Raw genomic sequence first — 16,472 nt, 5'->3', positions numbered from 1 at the left:
AATTTGCATTTTAGAATGCTAATTCAACTATTACTTAGTCATTCCTCAAAACTGTTCAATAGGAAAGATGAATGTAATTAACCCTGCTTAAAAGTGGGACCAGCCAACGGAGCCCCATAGAGGAAGCCGATTCCCGCAGGTATGCAGTCATAACTGCCGGGAATCATGCCACGTTTCAGGGCCACCACACATCCAGTAAGACACCCAAGAGCAAGATTGTTTTTAAATAGCTCCAACATTTCTATTTCATAAGCACTTGGGTTTAGATTTGCTCAAACTCTACAGCATTGATCAGCCTTGCAAACCTTTCTAAATGTAACATTGGGTCTATCCAGCCACTTCTCATGGCAACCCAAATATAAAACGTGCAGCAGTGTAGATACGCTTTTAAAATGTTCACAAACTCCCCCAAATGTACTAACAGAAGTATCATAGTGACAAGGTGATAATCAGATGAGAAATAGATATTCAATATCCAGTATGCACCGGGCTCTGTGCTGTAGCTATGTACAGGGATAGGGGCAAGAAATCAGACACCGACAACTCTATTTTTGCTCTAAGGTACTTATAGTTTGATAAAGAAACCAGTCAAGTAGATATAAAACTTAAGGTACTATAGAAAAAATTTCAAATGTATTTACTTTCAATTTTAGAATAAGCATCTTTTTTCTTATTTTTAATAGTCACTTTATTTAAGCTTAAGGCACAGCACTTAGCGCACACGTTACTTTAGAAGGTTGGAAATCTTCCGGGAATTGACCCCGAAATTATTTACTGCATTATTTAAAGAATGCTGATGAACTCTCTCTTTCAAGAAGCAAAGTATGGAAGCACAATAAGCCTAAGAGAAAACGTTTTGAATAACTAAGCATGTTTCTAGCTGACCGTGGAAGGATGACACATGTCACGAATCAGTGTGTTATCAGTTTCCACTACTGTATGCCATCACATGTAGTAATTGTCTACACTCTTCTTCACATACACACAAGCACACACACACACCGCAATCAAACATACATGCTTGTTGCTGTTTTTTAACGTATTTATTGGAGTATAATTGCTTTACAATGGTGTGTTAGTTTCTGCTGTATCACAAAGTGAATCAGCTATACATATATGTATATCCCCATATCCCCTCCCTCTTGCATCTCCCTCCCACCAGCCCTATCCCACCCCTCTAGATGGTCACAGAGCACGGAGCTGATCTCCCTGTGCTATGCGGCTGCTTCCCACTAGCTATCTATTTTACATTTGGTAGTGTATATATGTCCTTACCACTCTCTCACTTCATCCCAGCTTATCCTTCCCCATCCCCGTGTCCCCAAGTCCATTCTCTACGTCTGCATCTTTATTCCTGTCCGGTCCCTATGTTCTTCAGAACATTTTTTTTTTTTGATTCCGTATATATGTGTTAGCATATTGTATTTGTTTTCCTCTTTCTGACTTACTTCACTCTGTATGACTGACTCGAGGTCCATCCACCTCACCACAAATAAATCAATTTCTTTTCTCTTTATGGCTGAGTAATATTCCATTGTATATATGTGCCACATCTTCTTTATCCATTCATCTGTCAATGGACACTTAGGCTGCTTCCATGTCCCGGCTATTGTGAATAGTGCTGCAAAGAACATTGTGGTACATGACTCTTTTTGAATTATGGTTTTCTCAGGGTATATGCCCAGTAGTGAGATTGCTGGGTCATATGGTAGTTCTATTTTTAGTTTTTTAGGGAACCTCCATACTCTTCTCCATAGTGGCTGTATCAATTTACACACCCACTAACAGTGCAAGAGGGTTCCCTTTTCTCTACACCCTCTCCAGCATTTGTTGTTTGTAGATTTTTTGATAATGGCCATTCAAACCACTGTGAGGTGATACCTCATTGTAGTTTTGATTTGCATTTCTCTAGTGATTAGTGATGTTGAGCATCTTTTCATGTGTGTGTTGGCAATCTGTACTGGAGAAATGTCGATTTAGGTCTTCTGCCCATTTTTGGATTGGGTGGTTTGTTTCTTTGATATTGAGCTGCATGAGTTGCTTGTATATTTTGGAGATTAATCCTTTGTCAGTTGCTTCGTTTGCAAATATTTTCTCCCATTCATAGGGTTGTCTTTTCATCTTGTTTATAGTTTCCTTTGCTGTGCAAAAGCTTTGAAGTTTCATTAGGACCACGTCTAGTGGTGTGTTTTGGGGTGTCTGTGAACTTAGTATGATTTTAGGCACCCTCTCTGCTAATGGGTGGGGTTGTGTTCCTGTCTTGCTAGTTGTTTGGTATGGGGTGTCCAGCACTGGGGCTTGATGGCCGTTGAGTGGATCTGGGTCTTAATGTTGAGATGGAGATCTCTGGGAGACCTCTTGCCATTTGATATTACATAGAGCTGGGAGGTCTCTGGTGGACCAGTGTCCTGAACTCGGCTCTCCCACCTCAGAGGCTCAGGCCTGACACCTGGCCAGAGCACCAAGACGCTGTCAGCCACTCGGACAGGTATGTGGGGAGTTTCTTGCCTTTTGGGAAGTCTGAGGTCTTCTGCCAGCATTCAGTAGGAGTGTAGATGTATTTTTGATGTATTTGTGGGGAGGAAAATGATCTCCATGTCTTACTCCTCTGCCATCTTCAGATGGATGAATCTCATTCAAAGATTCAATGCTTACAACTTTACATCCTCCAAATCCAGCAAAAATCACTTTCAATGGAAACCCACTGCACAGTCGCTTAGGATTATTTTCTGTTGTCTGAAACTCTTCTTGTGCAAGTCTTCTGGGACTGCTGCACGAGCCTGCTTCCATCTCAGCAGAAAGCCCATTCTAGACTCTCTTGTGACTCACATTGCAGGCCTCTAACTTCTCAGCCATTCTGGTTAATAAGGAGCCAATGAGGCAGAAACTGAGAAATGGTGAGTCCCTAGTGGTGAGCACTATGATGGCACTCTCCTGGCCTTAAGACTCTTCAGTGATCCTTTCTCTGGGTCCTTTCCAGTTGGGCCTGGGTTTTTTCTCATGCTTATTGTTTTTAATGGTAGAGCATTCTCAGTACCTCTCAAATGAATGAAAATCCTGTTTATGTTCTTGTCTGCCCCAGTTTAAGGCTTCACAAGAATTTATTCTTGTTTTAAGCACACACAGACTGTCCCAATTCCCTGTTTTTGGCTGGCGGAGCCTCTTCAGAGCACTTTAGGGGCAAATGGCTCTTTCTCCCTTGATCCCAGGGGAGAGTCAAAATGAAAATAACAGACTTAGGTGACCCAAGCTCCTTCACATTACCTCCGACTTCTCATTCAAAGTGGTGCTTTGGGCAACAGGTGGAGTTATAATTATACATGAGAAAAAAACCACATCAGCAGCTGTTGCTCCTGTTTGTTCCCGGCTATCACCGTCACCAGTGGACAAATTGGCATAAACAGTTCTCCAGACTCCGCATGAGCGAAGGGTGAGCCGAGAGTACAACACCGACCCGAAGGCACCTCTGCAGGGGGAGCCTGGAGATTGTCTTTCCTGTCGGAGACTCCAAACCAAACAAATAGGTTAGTGCACAGAGTATACCTATGCATTTTACCTCTGACCTCTACTCGATGTGATCTTGGTTTTTCTGACAGAGCTGTACCAGAGGGGTGAACTGTTAAAGGAAAGAGAGTTATTTAAGGACTGTTATTCAAAAGTCCAGTGCCCGTGAGAACAAATTATGAAATGGGTTTAATTTATTATGCTTCTCTCCCAGTTTTGGCTGTATTCACATTAGACAAAGAGACAAAGTGAAAATGGAAAAATGAAACTGCTTTTGTCGCCTGAGTCCCAACCTTTCGTAATGATACCTACTTTTGCCAAAAAAATCTCTGGTTTCTTTGTTAACATCAGTAGTTGAAGCCTTAGGCTGGTGATTAGAAAAAAAAAAATACCGCTCCAGAATATAGTTCCAGAGTTTCACTTTTTTTTCTTTTCTTTTCTTTTTTTTTTTTTTTAGGGAAACTAGGCAAATGAGAATTGGGTTTTTCCTCTACCTCTAAATAAAGACAGAAAATGTCCTTGTTTATGATAAAATGTGTGCTGTAGGCTACTTTGTATAAGAAATCTGCTATAGGATTTATTACTTATGTCTAGTACAGTTCTACCTAAAAACTCGATCATTTCAGTCGAAGTAGCTCTATAAGACTCCTCATAGATCCTTTTGAAAGCAAAAGGTTTCAAAGAAATTTCATGTTCACTGTGTATGCTTTGTGTTAGAAAGCTGTGGAGCAGGATTTTCAAACAAAGATTAGCTTTGGGGCATCTTCTCAAAACCTGAATGTTTAGTGTCTTGGTGAAGAGCAATGGAATTCCAGAGAATCCACTAAAAACTAGGCTTTGGGGCCCAGTTCTCAACCCACCCACATCCATGGAACAGTCCAGGTGGAAAGAGTCCTAAATAATGGCCTCATTTTTTCAGCTCCAAACAGAAGGTGCCCCATCCCTAAGCATTTTATGTGGGACTTTTCAATGGGAAAATGCACCTTACTTAGTATCACTGTGGCCCGACGTTTTGTCTACCTTGTGAAGTGCACAGATTGCTAACTATGCACTCAGAGCTCCACTAGAGAGACAATTAAATTAAAACAACCAAAAGTAACCCATCAATTAAATTCCCACAAGGGGCTGGCTTCTCCTGATTTCTAAGAGAGCCATAACTTTCTTTTAGGAAATTTAAGGGTGAAGTAAATACCTCTTTACACATTTTAGCAAATAAAGCCCCAAACAATAAGTTTGACCACTGCTTTTGAAAAGGTCAATTAATATAGCATATCAATACCTTAGATCTTCCCATGGATTCAGAAAATATATGACAGATCATAATACACCATCTCTCATATATCTCGTTTAGTCATTCAAATATTTATTGAGTAATGGCTATATAATCTCAAAATATTTAGAAATGAAGGCAAGCTTAAGATTTCTAATATTTCTTTTTCCAGACACTCCTTTCTTCCCTTTTTCTACTAAAAGATTTAGCACTGAGTTGGTGGTTATCTCCAAATTCCAAATTGTTCAAGCTGAGAAAGGCAAAAAGTAGAGATGGTTGACTGGCTGCTGGTTAGGGTTTCTTTTGAGATACAGATTTATGCGCTGTCTTAAACATTGCTTTTTACTTGTGTGTTGTCTTCTTGCTCTTCTAGAAAAAAAAAGAAAAACTATCCAAGATGACTGTCACTTACTCCAGTAAAGTAGCAAATGCGACTTTTTTTGGATTTCATAGGTTACTCCTCAAGTGGAGAGGCAGCATCTACAAACTACTATACAGGGAATTTATTGTTTTTGCTGTACTTTACACAGCAATAAGTTTTATGTACAGGTACTTTCCTTTGCATGTGTCCTTAAATGGCCATTAGATAGCATATATGAATACAGTCTCAAAAATCCAAGCCCTTTTTGCTGCCGCTGACTTTTGCATTATGTAACCTCCTCCTTTGCATGATCCTCTGTTGCCTACTTCTCCCCAGGACTGGGTATTTTAATCCACACCTAACCATTTTTAGGATGTTAGATAGACTCTAACCGTCATGTTCAGGTGGCTCTCATTCCAGCCCCACTTTAATTGGTCATGATGAGGTATTAGTTGTGCTTCAAGAATTTTGCTATAGGCGTAAAATGAAAGATTTATACCTAGAACCTCACTAAGTGATGATTTTGAATGGCAAAGTCCACAGACAAATAATTATTTGTGCTTCTCTGAACTATGTTATTCATAGTTTGAGTTTCTGATTTGACGGCTTGCAGCGACTACCTACATAGTTAACATGTTCGTGAATAGTGTGTATCAGGCAACTTTCCTTCCTCTTTCCTGGAATGACGAAATCTTATCCAAGTTGGTGCCCCCAACTTTACCAATATCTCAATTAAAGAAAAGGCCTGAAAACTAATTTATTTTCTTTATATCTTCTGAGTTCAGGGCACATTATATTCATAAAAGACGTTTATTCTTTATAACCTCACAAACTTTGCCTGTCAGATTGACAGGAAATATGAGTAACATCATGTCCAAGAAATACTTTTATAACTAAAAATTATAGTCTTAATAAAATTTTATCAGTATTATAAAAGGGAAGTTTTATTAGTTTTTTTAATTAATATTGATTGCATACATTTCTTCTCTGGGGAAAGTTAAAACTTAAAATAGAAAAGCTAAAGGTTTTTGAGGCTGTATTTCCACCTTTACTGTGTTCATCAGTTTGTTCTTTTTCTTCTGCATACAATGGATAAATTTGTGTATCATTGTTTTCACCTACATTCTTCCTTGCAGCGACAGGACACCATGTGAAGAAGAGGGACCTTAATTTGGCTATAGCTGATAATGACCAAAAGTAGAATAGGAAGAGTTACTTTGCTCCATATCAAAACTACAGTTCCAAACAACTGTATATATTGGTATACATTTTGGCAAAATATCTTTACAAGGAAAGTTTTACTAAAAACCTCTAATAATTTTTCAGATTTGTCTTCTAAATACGGTATTATTTTGATGATTTATTTTATGTGTCACCTACTCCTTCAGAATATGAAATGGTGGAAGACACATGACGTTTCAGGATAATTAGTTTATTTTTACTAATGTGAATTTATTGCTGCTACTGCCTCTTAGAATAGAATAGCTCTTAGAACAGTTGCACTGTAGCCAGAAATGCTCCATGGGGCCTTAACTTTGACTCCAATATCTTATTTATACCCCACAAAATTGTATGCACATATGTTTTCTAAAGACCAAAGAGGGCTTACATTTATAACAATAATCATTAGTTCAAGCCATTTTTCATTTTTTAAAGTTCAAATGTAAAAGTTTTTTAAAATAGACCCTTATATGTTGATCAAAGCTCTACCAAGAACTACAGGTTGAATCTGTCGAGAAAGTCAGACATATCTGTAGACAAATACAGACATAGTTTCATTCTCATGTCTACTAATGATGCTAAGTTTTTTAATCCTGTTATAAGCAAATAGTTATACCTAGCAAAAAAAACATAAGACAGAACAAGAATTCACTAGTTTGATTATACCTCTTTTTTTTTGCGTTATGTGGGCCTCCCACTGCTGTGGCCTCCCCCACTGCGGAGCACAGGCTCCGGACGCGCAGGCCCAGCGGCCATGGCCCACGGGCCCAGCCGCTCCGCATGTGGGATCCTCCCGGACCGGGGCATGAACCCGAGTCCCCCGCATCGGCAGGTGGACTCTCAACCACTGCGCCACCAGGGAAGCCCTATACCTCTTTTTATTTGGGGATGGATTTGACAAAATACTCGCTGTGGTACTTTCTAGCTAGTAAAATTTCTATGTGTCTATCAGCTAAATATTTTTTCCTTTGGCCAACTATTAATAGTAACAACCACTTTATTATTGATTAAGGGTGACAACATATGCTAAGTGGTTTTATATATCATATATTCTTTAATCCTCATAACATTCCTGATACATATCAATAGGTATTAATTATCCCCATTTACAAATGAGAAAACTGAGACTCAGAGAGATTTAAAAATATGCTCCAAATCCAAATCTGTTAAGTGGCAGATCTGGGATTCAAACCTGGCTCTGTTAAACCCTACGGTCTGTGCTCTCCACGTTTAAATTCTCTCTGATCATTTTTATTTGAGTACCAGAAACCATTCTAGCTGTAACTTTTCATCAGCATGACCTTGATAGGCCTGTCCACCAGGTGATGCCTCTCTTGTCAGCTTTTCTTGATTTCAGAATTTCTGACACCTCTTCCAAGCTGAGGCAGGAACTCCAAGCCCACCCTGCACCCACACACCTTCTTGGTCAGCACCAGCTCCCAGGTCTTCATCTGCAGTCTGGTCGGTGGCTCACTGTCACTTCATTATCTCTCTGTGTCCTTCTTCAAAGTTCTACTGACCCAAATAGGCCTCTGACACATGCTATGATGAGTGTTTTCAAGGGATTCCTTCCTCCCTTGGAAAAGCTGCATTCATTCATTTATTCAAATTGATCTGTGTTTTCTTTCTGGATTTTGATCATTATTATTAACCTGCCTTGAGATAGTTCTTCTGATTCTGAATCTCCTCCTTGCAACATAAATACCAATAATAGCTTCATTAAATGGATTTATGTTTAACAATACCAGAAAATGGGTTTGTGTCAGATCCATAATATAAATTTTTATATTTATACTATAGAAATAAAAACCCACCAAACATAATTATAAAAATTTCACTACTAATTGTTAAATCTGTGTTGTTTTATATTTTAAATGTATATTTTTAATTTTTTTATTTTGAAAATGTTTTTTAAGATTTTTTTTTTTGATGTGGACCATTTTTAAAGTCTTTATTGAATTTGTTACAATATTGCTTCTGTTTTATGTTTTGGTGTTTTGGCCCCAAGGCATGTGGGATCTTAGCTCCCTGACCAGGGATCGACCCCATATCCCATGCATTACAAGGCAAAATCTCAACCACTTGACCACCAGGGAAGTCCCTTAAATAACTGTAGGCTTTAAAATAAACAGTTATAGGGCTTCCCTGGTGGCGCAGTGGTTGAGAGTCCGCCTGCCGATGCAGGGGACACAGGTTCATGCCCTGGTCCGGGAAGATCCCACATGCTGCGGAGCGGCTGGGCCCGTGAGCCATGGCCGCTGAGCCTGTGCGTCCGGAGCCTGTGCTCCACAACGGGAGAGGCCACAGCAGTGAGAGGCCCGCGTACCGCAAAAACAAAAAAAACCAGTTATAACATCCCTTGAAGTACAACATGTATAATTAAGAATGTACTAAGTAGCATATTCATGAAAAAGTAAGGATCAGGATGTCGAATCCAGGGTTATTATTCAATAATTACTTAATAAGTGTCATCCACTTAAGGCACTCTTTTTTTAAGTACATATGATGAATAATTGGAAAATGGACTTTTATGAAGTATTTTGCTCTAAATCCAATGCATTAATCATATAAAAAAATTTTAAATATGAAGTATTTAAAAATAAAATGGTTATTATGTCCCACTGTGTAATGACCAACAACATTTATGTACTAAAAACGTTAGTACTTAAAACATTCAGCAGTTAAAAAGGTTTTGAGATACATCAGCTTAGGTAGAAAAGAAAAAGTTATTGCTCCTTAAAAAAAAAATTGAGGTTATTTTCGCTTAATTGTTTGCACTGAATGTCACTTGCAAAGCAGGTGCAGAAGTATAATATCATAAAGGGCTGTGCATTTTATTTTTGCTCCAGATTGTTACTTACAGGAGCCCAAAAACGTTACTTTGAAAAATTATCAATTTACTGTGACAGATATGCTGAACAAATTCCAGTAACCTTTGTGCTTGGTAAGTATAGGTCACATGCAGAATGCAGCCACACAGCTGTCTCCGTTAGGATAACACCAATGACTCTGCATGGGAGTGTTTCCAAGCTGAGAGGCATGCCTGAAAAGTCACTGCTTGCAATAGAACCAGAATCATCCATAAGGTTTACCTTCAAGGCTGCTTTCGCTAAATTAACCACCAACAAGTTTGAGGTAATAATCTGCTCTTGGACAATTCGGCTTTCTTTTCACTAACTCTCCATTTTTGCCGTCAGTATTTGAGTTCTAATACCCACTTACTGGGTGCTACAGCATTGCGAGGCACAAATTACATTTTTTTTCTGGAGGGCAAAATCATCAGATATGGATAACAACATATTTTTTACACCCCGATCCCTAAAAAAACTAAAATTCTGCTGAAAGCATCAGTGTCAACAATATGTCTACAGTAAGAAATTGCTTTACAATTTCCTGTTATTCTACAGGGTTTTATGTCACTCTGGTGGTGAACCGATGGTGGAACCAGTTTGTGAATCTGCCCTGGCCAGACAGGCTGATGTTCCTCATCTCCAGCAGTGTTCACGGAAGTGACGAGCACGGGCGCCTGCTTAGGAGGACACTGATGCGCTACGTCAACCTCACGTCCCTGCTCATCTTCCGCTCGGTGAGCACGGCTGTGTACAAGAGGTTTCCGACGATGGACCATGTGGTTGAAGCAGGTATTGTAAATGACGTTTCCTTCCATGTGTCTCCTCTTGACCTCGATCAGAACTTTCAAAGTTCCTTGGAAAATGCCTTTTATTTATTCATTCATTCAAGAAACATTTACTGATTACCTATCATGTGCCAGAAACAGTGATTACCTATCATGTGCCAGAAACAGTCTTAAGAGGTAAAAATGAATGTCATGGTTCCTGCCCTCAAGAAGTTTACTTGGGGGGCAGAGCAAAGGAGACAGCAGACAGTCAACCTCAAATTAAGTTGTAAACAGTCACATGGTCCATAATATAATAATTATCATATTTATTCAAACCTTCTGTAATATCACCTTACATTTTCTAGCACTTTACAGTTTATGCACTTTCATAAATATTACTTCATATGGACCTCAAAAAAACCATGAGAGATTCAGAGAGGTTGTGACCTGTCCTGGATCACATAGCTCATTAGTGGGAGAGCCAAAATTTCAATTCAGGCTCAGAACTCCTAACTTAATCCTTCCCCCCGCACCTACCAAACACAGAAGATTCTGGTAGGAACCAGAAATGCGGCTTTTCATCTAGGCAGAGCCTGAGAGGTGGCAGTAAAAGCTGCTTTAGTGGGGGTCTGTTGTCTCTCCTATTCCTCAGAGTAGATGCAGTTTTGTACCTGGGCTTCTGGACACAGGACGCTGAGAACAAATCACGTTTGAAGAATGGTTCTCTTTGGTGTGTTAATACTTAGCAAAGAAGCTGTTAAACCAGCCTTCAAGGGGATGAGGATTAAATGAGATCATTGTTGGCACGTACAGAATAAAAATGGGGTTTTGTGCTGGGTTGTCTTTGATCCATCTGAGAGTATGCTGGAATGTATAAATGAATATATAGTAGATATAGGAACCACGAGATGATTCTGCCTTTCTATTGAGTACAGTCTCGAATTAGGTTGCTTTATCCAGTCTCCTTTTCTGAATGTCCTTGAAAATACATATATATATTTAAGAGTAGCATGTTTTGTTTGTTTTTGGAGGTTTGGGGGCTTTTGTTTGATTTGGTTTTGTCTTCTCAGATGGCGACATAGAGAGTGACTCAGAACACAGAGTAAGAGTTCAAATCCTTCTCTATCGTGTACCGGCTACATGACCTTGTCTGAGTTACTTTACCTTTCTAATGCTTCAGTTCCCTCATTCATAGAGTGAGTTTAGAGTGATTTATAATACCTTTTACCTCATATACCTCATAGGCTTGTTGTGATGATTAAATAAGTTAATACTTGCAGTGTCTAGAGCAGTACCCGGCACATGGTGTGACATGAGTTCTTGCTATTAATAATGAAATCATCTAGTACAACAGCATAACATAGTCCTTTGGTCACTTTAGAAGACTCATTTGATATGACATCCTAGGTCTTCTTGGTCCCCTATGACCAAGAGACTGTGAAAGGTAAGGTGGAAATAAGGAAGGAGGAGTGTAGAGGCCGTTGTTAGGGCTACAGAGCAAGATGTGAGAAAGTAATGGGGAGCAAGGAGTCGGTTACAGATTCAGATGAAGGGTACAAAGGGCTTGGCAAATGTACAGGTATATTATGATGTAAAACCAGTCGGAACTTAAAATAAAATTAACTGCCACCCTTCCTCCAAATTTAAAAGTGGAATACTGCATCAGAATGACCAAGTTTAAAATGCCACTTGATAACTTATTTTGCTTACCCTAATGTCTAAAGGATCAAATGTGATAAGCATTTCGACCTATGAAAAAAGTCATAAAAACAAACGAGAAACGTTTGGCCCATTCCAAATGGATGAGTGACAGCTAAAGTTTACTTGGATGAAGGAAGGTGACATTTCTGTAGTCCTGACACATTCTTGGAAAGAAGAAAGTGCATTCTGACAGCAATCAGACTCCAGGCCCAATTCTCAGAGCGAATCTATCCTCTCAGCATCACCATCATATTAAAAGCAGAGGGGGTGGCTGGTGACAGAGAGGCCTTTAGGGCCTCTGGTTAGACGTGAGCTCAGCAAGGCCTGAGTTGTGCTCAGGTCTGAGGGGCAAGTAGAAACGGCGAGATGAATGGGGGAATGATCTGAGTCCATTTCCTTTAGGTGCACTTTTCATAATACCGACACTCACTCCCTAACAAACTTACACAAACACCGGTCAGTACTTGCATCGACACTTCCCCCTTTCCAAGGCATTTGGAACACTCAAGTACTCCTCTCTCCCGTACCACCAGTACCCCCAACCATTCCAAGGGCATAGGAGAATCATTTGCTCCTTGAGGTGCATTTACTTGAGTATGTATCAAGGTGTGATCCACAAACCCATGGGCCCTTTACATCTTGAATAACTTGAGTTGTTTATTTAAAATGCATACTCCTGGGACTTCCCTGGTGGCGCAGTGGTTAAGAATCTGCCTGCCAATGCAGGGGACATGGGTTCGAGCCCTGGTCCGGGAAGATCCCACATGCTGTGGAGCAACTAAGCCCATGCGCCACAACTACTGAGCCTGCACTCTGGAGCCCGCAAGCCACAACTACTGAAGCCCAAGTGCCTAGAGCCTAAGCCACCACAATGAGAAGCCAACGCACTGCAACAAAGAGTACCTCCGCTCACCACAACTAGAGAAAGCCCGTGCACAGCAGTGAACACCCAATGAAGCCAAAAATAAATAAATAAAATTTATTAATAAATAAATAAAATAAAATAAAATGCATACTCCTGAGCCCCACGTCAGACCTACTGAATCAGAACCATTGTATGTAAGGCCTGGAAAACCTGCATTTAAACATGCTCTTATGTTGCTCTTTTTATATACTGCAGTTTGAGAAGTAAGGAGTCTTTTCTGGGATGCTTATTTTTTTAACACTTTTTCTCACCCCCGTGGTAAAAGGTTTTGGCATTCGTCAAATAATTCATTACTAATAACAAAACTGCAACAGTTAAGAAAAGGGTGAATTCAAGGTTTCGACCATGCTGGAGGCTCCAGAATTGCTCTGGATGGTAGCCTCTGAGCAGTCTGCTCAGAGACTACCATCTAGGGGACTTGAATTAGACCTGCCTGGACACAACGAGCATCGCTCTCACTTCAAGTTTGTGGTCAGTTTTTGTGCCGTGTCTGAAGGAGGAAGAGTACTGAGGGCGACAGGAGGGGGCTGAAGCCTTGGCAGGTGCCCTCTGGGGCCATCACTGATGACTGCAGTGTAAATGTCTCTACTACTCTCTTTCACCCCTAAGTGTTTTCTCGAAAGGCAGAAGAAGGGGTAGTGGACCAGCATGTGCCCAACAGGAACACAAGGTTTGCCTGCTAGGTGGTGGGACAAAGGTTCTGAGCCACTGCCTTCCAAGCTGGGGGCCATGATTCACAGGCAGGGTCCTTCCTGGTCTGCCTCTTGGCCACCCACATGGATGGGCACAGACTCTCTGTCGGCTGGCCGCACAGACTTACCAGACTTCCCGCTCCCCAGCAGAGAAGGCTGACTCATTCTGCACGTGGGGTCAGTTTCCAAGCTCTCCCAACTGGGTACGTGTCTCCACCTCTCTCTGTCTGTCCTTGGCCTGTGCCAACGTTTCTGGGAAGAACAGGAAGTTCAGGGATGGCGGAAAATGTTTGGCAGGTGCCCTGAGCCCAGAGCCAGGGCACCTGCTCCGCCTGAGGGCAGAGAGGGCTGGTGGTAAAGCACAGGGGCCCCAAAAGTGTAGGGGCAAAGGCAGGAGGCAATGCTGAGGGCGCAAAAAAAACCTCTTGTCAGGTGACTCCCTACATAAACCCACCTGTCTGGGAAAGTACATGTTCTCAAACTTCAGTGCACTTTAGATAGTGTTAAAAACTCAATACTGCTAGGGGCTTCCCTGGTGGCGCAGTGGTTGAGAGTCCGCCTGCCGATGCAGGGGACACAGGTTCGCGCCCCGGTCCGGGAAGATCCCACATGCCGCGGAGCGCCTGGGCCCGTGAGCCATGGCCGCTGAGCCTGCGCGTCCGGAGCCTGTGCTCCGCAACGGGAGAGGCCACAACAGTGAGAGGCCCGCGTACCGCAAAAAAAAAAAAAAAAAAAAAAAAAAAAATCAATACTGCTAAAAACGCAGATCCGAAGACACCACCCCCAGAGATTCTGATTCAGTAGGTCTAGGCTGGGGTCCAGGAATGAGTGTGTTTAACAAGCCCCTGGAGACTTTGAGGAAGGGGGTCCCTGGATCACACTCTGAGAAACAGGGGGCTTTAAGGCAATGGGAGTTGCCCTCCAAACTCTTTGTATTGCTTCAGGGAGGGTCCCTGTCACAAAGATTCAGGACTAGCAGGACAAAAACAGTGAGAGGATGGAGAGAATGAAGGTCAGCACCTCCTTCTGAAGCATCTGGCCATTGCTTGACTACAGCTGGTGAGCTAGGTCACTTACCCGCCGGTCCCTGACATTCCTTGCTGTTAAGCTGGACACTCAAGTTACATTATTCTGGGAAATACATATGCTTTGATGTTACAGGTTACATTTCTCAAGTTAAAATTTCTTTATTTATGCTCCCATGAAAATAGAAATGTAACAGCTGAATGCAAAATAATGTGTATTCTGCTGGAAATTCCCTGAACTGGTCTGTTATCAAACAGTTACTTCGCAGAGGAACTGTAACCCAGGAGTCTCTGTTATTTTCCCTCTTGGCTACAAGCCTGCCCTGGAAAATGCCAGTCGTTTCAATCACCTGCCTTGGAAGATGTCACTCATTCTAAGTCAAGTCGTGTGCACAATTCCAGATCTTTGCCAACTTAAGTGATGGCCTTAATTGGGTGCTTACGTTATGGTATGAGACTGAATCAAAACATTTTATCTGGGGTTTCACAGTGATCAGGAAAGAAAACATTTTCCTTCAAAATCCTTCACCAGAAGCACAAAAAAAGGAAATGGGAAATTATATGCATTCCTCTAAAAGAAACGTTACTAAATCTGTTACTAAATCTGTCATGCTTTTGCTCATTTAACAAAGATTTACTGAGTGTATACGGTACGCTAGGCATTGTGCTGAGCACTGGAGCCCAGCTGAAAGCGAGGTCCCTGTCCTCGAGGATCAGTAAAGATTACTACAAGTGTTTCCTTCTATGAATCACTTTCAGAGACAAGCATAAATATATTTACAGCTGAACTTCACATCACTCCATTGCATTTCTATTTCTCTAAAATAGTTTCCTTCTGTGCCTGGTAGCCTGTAAGAGTGGTTAAAAGACAGTAAATTTTAAGGAAAGGACACTGTTTTGTTTTCTTAAAGGCCTGGAATCTTAACATGAAGTTCCTTGAGCTTCTGCCCTGACGAGAGAGAGCCTGTGGAGACCCCATCAGGATTCTGAGTGACATACAGTTAACAGGCATAAATACAACCGAACGAGCTCCCAATTGTCAAGTGACTGTTGAGATAAAAGTTCTAACTTTAGATGCACTGTCTGGAAGGCTAGCCCCACACTTAGATCATTTAATCTCTAATCTTCTCTCGCTAAGTAAAATCGAATGGATTTTGTATAATATTGACTTTCTGCCATGTGATCTGCTGTTCACCTTTTTCCTGATGCATTCTGTGCTACTGGGGTTCCCTGGTCTCTGAAATCTCTCACTGCTCTGTGTTACAGGAGAGATGATCAAGGGGATGGTGGTATTCATGGCTGTGCCAGTTTTTCCTCTGTTGGCTGAACTTTTACAGGCTGAGTCAGTTACCCCTATAGTCTCACGTGATGAGCCCAGAACAGACTGAATGTCGTCTTGTGAGTGCAACTTGACTCACCTATGCGCGCTGGCTCTTCATGGGAGAGAAAGTACACACCTCCTTGCATTAGTGCCATGGATGGGCAGTCTCCGCCCACTGTTTGAAGGTTCACCACAGCTCTGTAGGAGTTAAATCATGGCTTGCCAATCAATGCTTCTCAAAGGATGATCGTAGACCACCACATTCATTGAATTATCAGGGTGTTTATTTAAATTGCAGGTTCCCAGACAGCCTATGAAATCTGAATCTCTGGGGCTTGGGACCCAGAAATCCACTTCTAAACAAGCTCCCCAGAAGCACTATGTTTGAGCCAGAACAAGGATGCTAAAATGGCCAGCTTGCTGTGTGACTCTGTACTAGGTGCAGTTGTTCCCAAACTTTGTTACAAGATGGAGTCGCTAGGGATCTTTTAAAAATACTGATGGTGGCTCCCACCCCCAGACATTAGGATTCAATAGGTGTACGGTGCAACCTGGGCATCAGGAGTTTTTAAGCTCCTCAGACCATCCTAATGTGCAGCAAAGTCTAGGAACCACTGCACCACAGTGCATCTATTAACTCCTCCAACTTTATCTGCAAATTGCCTCAGATCTATTTACCCAAAGCAAATGGAATTCTGGGCCACCTGGACAGGCCAGGAGTTAAGAGCACTGATTTTGTGAATGATATTTCCTGTGCGTCATGTGTAGAAGGCAGTGAACTACCAAACAGGATACTAACTTAGAGACAGGAATACGGCTGACTAGAGATGTTT

The 16,472-nt window shown here is 41.4% G+C and overlaps 2 protein-coding genes across 4 annotated transcripts in view; one reads left to right on the top strand and one right to left on the bottom strand.

The window, feature by feature from the left end:
• The window catches only part of RAB3IP (RAB3A interacting protein), a 166,290-nt gene that overhangs the window by 93,614 nt on the left and 56,204 nt on the right, over positions 1-16,472 (bottom strand). The window lies entirely within an intron of this gene.
• The window catches only part of BEST3 (bestrophin 3), a 41,404-nt gene continuing 28,838 nt past the window's right edge, over positions 3,907-16,472 (top strand). The window contains exons 1-3 of one of the 2 annotated variants that reach the window (XM_027107019.1): positions 3,907-5,323; positions 9,206-9,300; positions 9,764-9,997. In XM_027107019.1, coding sequence (XP_026962820.1) covers positions 5,172-5,323; positions 9,206-9,300; positions 9,764-9,997 — 481 coding nt within the window. In that variant the 5' untranslated portion in view covers positions 3,907-5,171. Of the gene's footprint in view, positions 5,324-8,715; positions 9,998-16,472 lie in introns of those variants that run through there. The other variant, XM_027107020.1, reaches the window with a different exon arrangement.

Source organism: Aethalodelphis obliquidens, unplaced genomic scaffold (genome assembly GCF_003676395.1).
Source record: "Aethalodelphis obliquidens isolate GAN/ISIS:26980383/991018 unplaced genomic scaffold, ASM367639v1 scaffold8, whole genome shotgun sequence".
Lineage (NCBI taxonomy): Eukaryota > Metazoa > Chordata > Mammalia > Artiodactyla > Delphinidae > Aethalodelphis > Aethalodelphis obliquidens.
This window is presented reverse-complemented; position numbering and strand designations above follow the sequence as displayed.